At 40.8% G+C, this 9,910-nt stretch overlaps 1 protein-coding gene across 1 annotated transcript; it reads left to right on the top strand.

Moving 5' to 3' along the window:
- Positions 1-51: 51 nt before the first annotated feature.
- Positions 52-6,829, top strand: ALDH5A1 (aldehyde dehydrogenase 5 family, member A1; the record flags this gene model as incomplete). Its single annotated transcript, XM_010179916.1, has 9 exons — positions 52-220; positions 1,166-1,336; positions 1,622-1,738; positions 2,152-2,295; positions 3,102-3,245; positions 4,733-4,891; positions 5,405-5,574; positions 6,321-6,379; positions 6,550-6,829. Coding segments are annotated over 9 exons (1,339 nt in total), but the record flags the coding sequence as incomplete, so codon positions are not given.
- Positions 6,830-9,910: the final 3,081 nt, after the last annotated feature.

Here is a 9,910-nt window from a genome sequence, read left to right as displayed (position 1 = left end):
CGGGGCGGGGAGGTCCGGTCCGGCGAGGGCAGCCCGTTCCCCGGCATGCAGCGAGTCCGTCCCGGGGGACTTCGCTTCCCCCGCGGAGAAGCCGGTCCCTGCGGGCGGCTTCCATGGCAGCCTTCTCTCCTCGCAGGAGAGGAGCGTGCGGCTCCGGCGATGGTACGAGCTGATGATGGAGAACAAGGAGGAGCTGGCCAGGATCATTACGGCCGAGAACGTGAGTAGGGCCGGGGGAGCGGCACCCCCTGCCAGCCTGGGCTCTGGCCTGTGCGAGCACTCAGCCTTTTCAGAAGCGTAGCAGCGGGCTGCTAACGTTGAAGTAAAATAACACTGACAGCCGTCAAAATAGCCTGTCTGCATTTCACCAGTTAGCCACCATACCTTTTTTTGTGACTTTAAAAAGTTGGTCCTAATGTATGCATTGTGCATTCACATTGCTCCGTTAGGTCAGTGGATAATGTTTCAGATATTTCTATTGCTGACATACATACAATGTGTTATTTTGATGACAGTAGTACCTAACAGTCCAGCTGAAATCAGACCCACATGGTGTGCAAAAGCGAACATCACCCTAAACCGTGGTCTTCATGGGAGAAATGTTTGTCAGTTTCATTGACTCGGAAAAAATTGCAGTACTCCTAAAGCAAGTTGGATTCACTCAGTGTGCTTTGTTTTGCACCACAGAGCAGTCTGGGAGCTCACAGACTGGTACCCTTTTGGATAAAACCATGCTGCAAGATACTTCAGCAGCTCCTTTGTGGTGTCTGAGCTGCTAATGGTCATTCAGTCGACGAGATCAGACCTGGACGTGCTCAGAAGTAATACTCCCCAAAACAAATGTCCATGGCATAAACCTGTAACTGTTTTGCTGTGATATGCATCTTCAGAATGGTAATAGCAGGTGGCTGCAGAGTTTGTAAATGAACACATGCTACATTTGCTATTCCAGCTCCTTGTTTTGGGCAGGTTTGAATCCAGGCACAACATAGAAAATGTTGACTGCTGAAGCTGCACAGCTATAACCATTTCTGGAGACTGTGGTGTACGTGATAGGGGATTATAAAGTACTCTGAAAAGAACAGAAACTCTGAAATGACTTGAATTTGTTTTTATCGCTTCAGTCTGCTGCTTACAGTGTATCTTCAATCTGATTTAATCAAAGGGGAAGCCTCTGAAAGAAGCACAGGGTGAAATCCTGTATTCTGCCTCGTTTCTGGAGTGGTTTGCGGAGGAAGCTCGCCGGGTTTATGGTGATATCATTCCAGCGTCTGCGAAAGACAGAAGGACCCTGGTGCTGAACCAGCCAGTAGGAGTGGCAGCCATCATAACCCCAGTAAGCATAGCCGAATTTTTCAAATTGTATGAAAATTTTCAGCTCAGCCCACAGCATGGGGCTTTATGGCTCCTCCTGCCCACGATACACCTCTGTGAAGTTTCATTTTGACCTTGTACTTGCTGCTTCTGCGATTGGCAGGGCTTCTTTGTCATGTTCGCTTAGGACAAAGCACATCATGCAGGTCTGTTTAGGTTATCACGTAATTACAGAAAATGTAATTTTTGTGAAAAACAGGAGGCAAAGTTTTCACAAGTGTGACTGTCCTTTTCTCTCTTGTCCTAGTGGAATTTCCCCAGCGCTATGATTACCCGGAAGGTTGGTGCAGCTCTAGCAGCTGGCTGTACGGTGGTAGTGAAGCCTGCAGAGGACACACCTTTATCAGCATTAGCCCTTGGGGAGGTGAGCCTTTATGCTAAACTTTACATTAGCAGTGGACTGAAGCTGAAATGTGCTTCGAAGATAACTTTGACCAACTTGTAAGTTGCAAGGACAAGTTGGCTGAATTGATACAGAGTTTTAGTTTAGTGAGAATCTTTGCAAGTTACCCCGAATATGGTCTAAAGCCTCAAAGAGGACCTGACCATCTAACTACACAAAATGTCTTTACATCTCTCTGTTGGTTACTTTGAATGACAGCCAGCTTAAGCTGGAGCAAAGCTGCTCTCTTGACACCGTGGCATCTGTGATTAGTTGTGCTGCGCAGTTTCAGCTTCCATTGACTTAGACTGGTTTCTTAAAAGCAGTAGCAAACATTGACTATTCGTCGTACAGAATGCACTGAAAATGCAAATTCTGTGTTTCTTTTGTTGCAGCTTGCAAACCAGGCGGGAATTCCAGCAGGAGTGTACAATGTTGTTCCTTGTTCCAGACAGCAGGCACCAGCTGTAGGGGAAGTTCTGTGCACTGATCCATTGGTAGCCAAAATATCTTTTACTGGCTCCACGGCAACAGGAAAGGTACCTAAGTGCACAAAATATCCTTGAAGATTATTACTGTGTTTATACTGGAAAGGTAGGGGTAAAGTGTGTGCCTTTATACAGAGATGCCTTCTTTTCTGGCTACTGTACATGGATTATCCAAATAATTGTGTACTTCTTAAGATAGTGCCCGTTTACTTTAGTATCAGTACTTTACTGAAGGATGCCTGTGTGCAACTTCCGGATAATTGCCCTTTATTACATTATAATGTGAACAGTTCTGTACAAGATGCCCTTGTTTTCTGTCATAGGGTGACAACGTACTAATAACAATGACATAGAGTTTCAGCGGTACTATTCAGGAATGGCTGAAATGCAGTTGAGAGAAAGTATAGAGAAGTGAGGCCCTAGAATCTAGAAGATGGTAGAATTCTATGAGATAGCCATATGCAGAATGAAGAAAGAGTCTGATGGCAAGGCAAATCTTAATCCCAAATTCTGTCAGATCTTGGAAAAATTTTTAAAGGCTAGTCAAGATTTCTTTATTTCCAAAAAAGAAAAAGCAAACAGGAATGACAGTGTCAGTGTATAAAAGCCTGAGCTGAAATAAAGTCAATGAAAATCCCTCTTTTCGTTGTTTCTTGGACAGAATTTAATCTCTGAAGATTTTAATGAGGGAAATTATTCCTTGTTTGTGTCATAGAAGAAAGCAGATGGTCTAGCATTGTATAGAAGATGCAGATTAATTCCCTGTCAGAGAGAGTTTTTCGCCATCTTCCATCTGTGGTCCCATCATTCACATCTGGTAGAGGTACAGATTCCTGTCTCTCCTCTGTTGCCTACAGATACTGCTGAAACATGCAGCTGGCACTGTGAAGCGGGTTTCCATGGAGCTTGGAGGACATGCTCCTTTTATTGTGTTTGACAGTGCCAATGTGGACCGTGCTGTTGCAGGAGCGCTCGCTTCTAAGTACAGAAACTCCGGACAGGTAAGAGTAACCTTTTTGTCCTTGTTTCTGGACAGTGAAGAGCTGTACATATAAGCTGTAAATAAGCTCTTCTATGTAAAAGGAAAGCGTAGACCACTTTGTTGTGAAGAGAAAGATGTTGGAGTCACACATGGCTCTGGGCACTCAAGCCAGTTACCAGCAAGTCTGAGTAATCACACTGTAAAATGGGATGTACTTTCACAACATGTGTGGCAGTCAATAATATCATGGAGAAGGAAGATGTCCACTAGGGGCCCTCGCAAGAGCGTAAGAAGTGATAAGGCATTTTGTCATATGCTTTGTTAGCATTAAATTCATTGGAGAACTAGAGCTGTGAAAAGTCACCATCCTGCCTCAGTTCTCAGCTTTGTATCTTGTAACATGTGCTTTGCCATTTCTTAAAATAATGGCTTCAGGTCTTATGATAAATGTTTCTATCTGTAAGATTGTGTTCAAGTCAAGTGTTTTTTTGTGTTCTGAAAGCAACCAGCACGAGTTAAGGGGATTGAAATTCATTAACAAACACATGGCTAGATTTTTCCACAGTGAGTAGCTTAAAAAGAGTGAGAGACAGGCTTCAAGTGTACATTGCTTCAAATGTATTTTACTTAGAGTAAATATCTTTTTTAAAAGCATTGCTTTCCATAACAGTTAGCTAAGCAGGGCTGTGTGGAGACTGAGCCTTATGAGTATTACCTCTACATGTGAACATGAAGTTGATGAACTCCAGCTTTGGAGAAGCAGCAAGCTTTCAGTGGGATTGGGAGGTCATTTGGTTGGGAAAACGTTGCTTGAATAACACAAGAAGAAAACACAAGAGTAGTCTTGGGAAGAACGAAAGAAAGGAGACAAAATAGCCTGGAATGTGGACGAGGACCACTGAGTGATCAGACACAGATTGGACAAGATGCAACATAAAAAGTACCTCTGCTGCAGCACAGAAGGATAAAGGAGCTGTTACTTCTGAGAGACTGTAGCCATCAAAATAGGATGCACTCAGAGCAAAGGGGTAGCACAAATAAGTAGGCCACTGAAAGCACTTGCAAACAAATTCCATGAAGAAAGCAAACTCAGGCTCAGTTCATGAAGGAGTTACAGAAAAAGACCCCATACCACCAAATGTGATTTGCAGTTCTGCTGCTCAGTCCAGCGTTCTGTAACGAGAAGGTGTTTCATGCAGCTTCTGGGCCTTGCCTGATCCATATATCAGAGTCCACAGACCTCACAAAACCTTTTCCCAGCGTAACAACTTCAATCTAGCGGTATGGCACATTTCACACACATAGTGACAGGTTGTTGAAGTTGTATTTCTAAAGTGAGAGGGGTGATGAAAGAAGTGGCAAAGCTAGGTAGCAGCTTAGAATGATGGAGAAGAGGCAGAAGACAGATCACTGCAGTAACCTGACACCGTGGCAGGAGGTCCAGAATAAATTCATGGATAGATTAAATGCAATATAAACCATTTGTTTTTAATGTTTTGTTTTCAGACCTGTGTTTGCACAAACCGTTTCCTGGTGCAAAGAGGAATCCATGACAAATTTGTGGAAAAGTTTGCTAAAGCTATTGAGAGAGAGCTACATGTCGGAAGTGGATTTGATGCAAAAACGACCCAAGGGCCACTAATTAATGAAAAAGCAGTGGAGAAGGTATAAATAAAATATTTAATTTTTGGCATCAGTATTCTAGGTCGAGACTGCTCCTTTAGTTTTCTCATTACTTTCTTGTCTTTGGATGAATTGTAGATGTAGAGGGTAGAAAATATTCTTGCCAGTAGCATCTTGAATGTTGCCTGTTTCTCTTTAAATCACTTCTGTTCTCATAGTGCTTTATCACGGATATCAGGCGTACTTCTTAGTCTTGCATAGTCTTTTTCTCATGTTAGATGTAATCCTTTCATTTCACTGGAAAAGCGGAATCTTTAATATCCATGAGACTGGGGCCATATTCATAACTTATCCCTCTGAAATTATGTCAGACTGAGAGTCATCAAATTTTAGGAGAAATTTTAACTGATGTTGCAAATAGTCTTCTGCAAAGTATAAACCTCTCTTCAAAATCTTCTGTTTAATACTGGAGAGTATTATTTCTTCAGTGGAATATATGCTGCTGTTGTTCATTCCTAAATGCTAACTTTGAGATTTTTATTTTGCATGCCTCAGGTAGAGAGACACATTAATGATGCAGTTTCTCAAGGAGCATGTATTGTGACTGGAGGGAAACGACACAGCCTGGGGAAGAATTTCTTTGAGCCAACATTACTTAGTAACGTTACAACAAAGATGCTTTGCACCCAGGAGGAGACATTTGGACCTTTAGCACCAGTTATCAAGTAAGATTATTAAATTTCCAGATTAAAAATGGCTATTAAAAAAAAATTCTTTTGAACAAGTCAGATTTGCCGAAAGTTATTGTCATACCATCACATTAGTCTGTAATGAGACTAGGGTACACATGTGAAAACTTAATTTGGATATGTGGTTAATTTCTTTCTCTTGAAACAATTTCAGCATCTCTGCAACTTCTTGACAATTATTTTCTTTTAAATTGCATCAGCAGTTAAGCAAGGGTAGATAGCAGCAAAACCCTCATCAACTTCACGATTTGAGGTATGAAGTAGGAGGCAGGACTTTGCAGTTTGTCGTGTCATTTTCAAGTCCTAATTTTTTTGACCAAGCATGACTTAGAGGTCTTTCCTCTTTAAAACCTTCCCTGCCTCCATCCAGAGCAATTGGATGCGATAGAAGAACACAGATTTCTCTCTCATAGCTGAGAGCGTTCGCTTAGTTGGGAAAATTGGTGGACTAACCCATGTGAAGTAAGTGTTTTAGCTACTGATACCTAGGGAGGATAAAGGCAATCTTAAGTACTTAATTGCAGTTTACATTAGGAGAAGTGGTAGAAATTCCTCCATTGCTTCAAAGTGAAAATTAATTTAGATGTTGAAAATACACTTTTTAAGAAAAAAACTGCATCTTGATTTTTTAATTTCTGATACAGCTGCTGCTTGTCAGTAAGTCAGCAAGACGGTAGATGAACTGCAGGCCTCACTTGTATTTTTTCTCTTTATATTGCCAGATTTGACACCGAAGAAGAAGCTGTTGCTATAGCAAATGCAGCTAACGTGGGTTTAGCAGGTATGCCTCTCTGTCAGATAAATGCATTTCTGTGGTTTTATAAGCTTCAGTGTTACGGGGTGACAATTTTTTAACATAATGGCAACCATAGCGCCAGTAAGTTTCTTCTTCAGAATCTTCCTGATTTTAATTTTAATTTTCATTCCTGTATCTCTGTGTCTGCATGGCAGGATATTTCTACTCCCAAGATCCAGCTCAGATTTGGAGAGTTGCGGAACAACTGGAAGTTGGAATGGTTGGTGTAAATGAAGGCATAATCTCCTCAGCGGAGTGTCCTTTTGGTGGGATAAAAGAGTCTGGCTTAGGGCGAGAAGGTTCAAAATATGGCGTTGATGAATACTTAGAAATAAAATATGTCTGCTTTGGAGGCTTATAAAAATCTTCAAAAAGCACAATCCCAGCAGCCTGGAAAAGAGTGCTGTAGTTTTAATAAGCTTCTTGAACCAGAAATACATATGAGTGCAACTTCTACCTTCTTTAAAACTAAGCAACCTTGTTCTCTGTGACTTACAGTATTCTGTGCTGCCATATGTTTCTACATGTTCTTTATTTGTATATTCAGTTTTTCAGCAATGTGATCACCATGTCCATCATTTTTAGTACAGATTAAGGAAGAATGCACATTTATTTTTCTTAGATCAACCCTGTGTAACTGGGGGGACTTGGAAACTTGTGCATAATGAAAGTAGATTATAACCTACAGCAAGGGGAAACTAGATGACATTTTCTACTGCCTCTAATGTTTCAGTGTGGATTGTGGGAGGCTCTGGGGATGGCAATCTCCCTTTAGAGTTTTGTGTAAATGCTCACATTTTATAATGTGGTTCTGTGACCTTCTTTTAGAAGCAGGTGTGTCTTCTTTTTTTAATTGTGGGAGAACCTAATGCTTAGGAAAGGTGAGGAATTGCTTTTAGCTGCAGCTGGGCATCCGTGCAGGTCAACAGACAGCTTTTTCAGTGCGTGTTAATACTGGCTGCAGAGCTGCCATCTCTTCAGCTTTGGGCTTCTGAGCAGAGAGCTGTAATTTGTACCTAACAGCTTGCATGCCTGGGATCAAATACGGCCCTTGTTTGATGTTTGCGAGCCGCAGGTGTCCTGAAAGCAGGACAGTGCAGAGCAAGGAGTTGCTGGCTACTGAGTTGCAGAAGGGAGGTGGGATGCTTTCTTGCAGAAATAACTTTCAAAATTGTAAGGGGAGACTGTAAGGGCTGTGTGAAGGAAGCACAAGTGGTGACATGACCATACAGATCAATTCCTTTCCATGAAAAGAATGTCACTCTCCTTGGGTAGAGGTACAGTCACTGATGTAAATGTTGCTCGGTGTCTAAAGGAATGCTACTCACCACCTCCAAAGAGCATGACCAGATGGTTCCAGTCCTATGGCCTTTGTGTCTTGAACTGGATTTGTGGATACACAGGTGAATGTCCATTAGAAAGAAAGGCTTAAAAACCTTTCAACTTGGCTAACTTGTGACCTAATAAAGATTTAAATAGAAGGGATTAGAGGTGAGACTGCTATACATCACCTCACTATTCTAACTGTCATCTTTAAAAGATACTGTAAAGCTTCCTTAACACGAAATAAACAGTACTGTTTAAAAATTATTTTAATGGCAGCCAAAAGCAGCACTTAAAAAAATGTGCCAGGTAGTTGGGCAAATAAATCAGCACTGCAGATGCTAAGGGGAATAAATTTTATTTCCTGTTGGTTAACTTTTTTTGGTGGGGCTTTACCCATTAATTATTTGAAATTACTAAAAGAAAGTAATAGAGCTCTTCTTCCTGTACACTAATGAATGTACCCTATGAAATGGGATATTTTAAGGTATTTTATCCAATCAGGCAAAGAGGTACAAGGTAGCAGAAGACTTGGGGGGAGGGGGAAAGCAAGCTGGAACTGAGTTTCACAGAGCTTTTTTAAAGCGCACATAAGGTAGCATTGACTGCTACCTGTTATTTCTAGTATTTTAAATGGTTTTATTTGTGTAACACTTGAGACCAGGTGAGTCTGGAGCACATTATTTGTCAGTAGAGTGTGTGCATCATGCCAACCGAAGGGACATTTACTGCCCTTCTAGTAATTTCCAATGCACCAAAAATGCACGTTTAAGGTAGTGAGGACTGAATACTGTCATCAGTTGCACCATATATGCTTGTCAAGAACACAGAAAGGATGGCCTATTTCTACATTAGTTGCAAGAAACCTTCTTACAGTCAGCTTGAACTACTGAGTGCACAGGCTGCCTGGATTTTGGGAAGACAGTGTAGTGGAAGAGAATCTGTTTGTTTGCCAGCCTTGGCTGCCACTAAGTGTTTATTTCTTATTGGAAAGAGTAACTAGGTAGAAAAAGGCCATAACTTGGTGCCTAGGTACAAAATACAGCAACGTGGGCACACTTACAGGTGTTGTACACAGGTAGAATATCATCTGATACTGACATTGCACAGACTTAAAGTATGTCGGCCTGTGAACTGCAGGACAAGGCCAAAATTAAAGTTATCATGTACTGCTGTATGACAGTGCAGTCTTGGATGCGGGTGTACTTCTTGGGACAGTGCAGTTGGAAGATAAATTCTTTAACCTGCTGCTCTGCTTGTTACAAAGTTACTGATGTGATGCATTGGTGCACTTAAAACCTTGATGTCTTTTCTGAGAATAGCACTGTTAAAATTAATGTTTACTTTTTAATAATACTTTTGACTATGCCTGATAACAAGCACAAACCATAATTAAAGAGAAGGTATGTAATAAAGTTTTAAAATACCTTTGTTAGATTGGATTGTGGTTGGATTCCAGCATAGTATCCTTGTATCAGTAAGGTCTACATCAGTTAAGCACAGAATAATCTTAAAGTTGTTCTCATAGCAAAAGCTGTGATTCTTCAACAAAAGATATACTTGAATTCTCACACCTCAGTTATGTTGATTATATTTGTGATAGTTTAGCAATTTCCGGATATTAAAACTGTGATGGAAAAAATGTTTTCAGTTAATAAATAACTTCTGTGAAAGGACTGGATTTTATGGTTTATTACCTTACTCGATGTTGAACTGACAGATCGACAGCAGCCACATTAAGTTCAGTCAGAATTTTCTGTTCTGCCAGCTTTAGCACTGGGAAAAAGCATTTCTTTGCATCCACATATTCATGAGGTGTAAGATTTTGGTTACCCCACTTACAGTCCCTTGGATCTAAGCCAAATAGATACTACTATGACATACTAATATGCTGTCAATCATTTTGATGCAAGTCTTTTATGCTGAATCAAATATTTTACCACAAGATACAGGCTTTGTGGATTGGAGTGCCTTTCCCTGCTTTCACAATATGATTCTCTAACTGATTTATTAAGATTTAAAATAGATTTTTTGAAAGCTTTTTTATTTACATTTAGTGAAAACAACTTTGAAGCCACAGAAACTGTGCTCCAATTTCTGACCCAACTTAGTCATGGCTGATTTCCATTTCATTTTATTATGTTACCCTTTAAACAGCTGTTTGACCCCTCCTGCCTGTCTTCTCTGTGTAAT

The sequence above is a fragment of the Mesitornis unicolor genome, unplaced genomic scaffold (genome assembly GCF_000695765.1).
Source record: "Mesitornis unicolor isolate BGI_N332 unplaced genomic scaffold, ASM69576v1 scaffold7112, whole genome shotgun sequence".
NCBI lineage: Eukaryota > Metazoa > Chordata > Aves > Mesitornithiformes > Mesitornithidae > Mesitornis > Mesitornis unicolor.
Note: the sequence above shows the minus strand (reverse complement) of the source record. Positions and strands in the feature narration are given on the sequence as shown.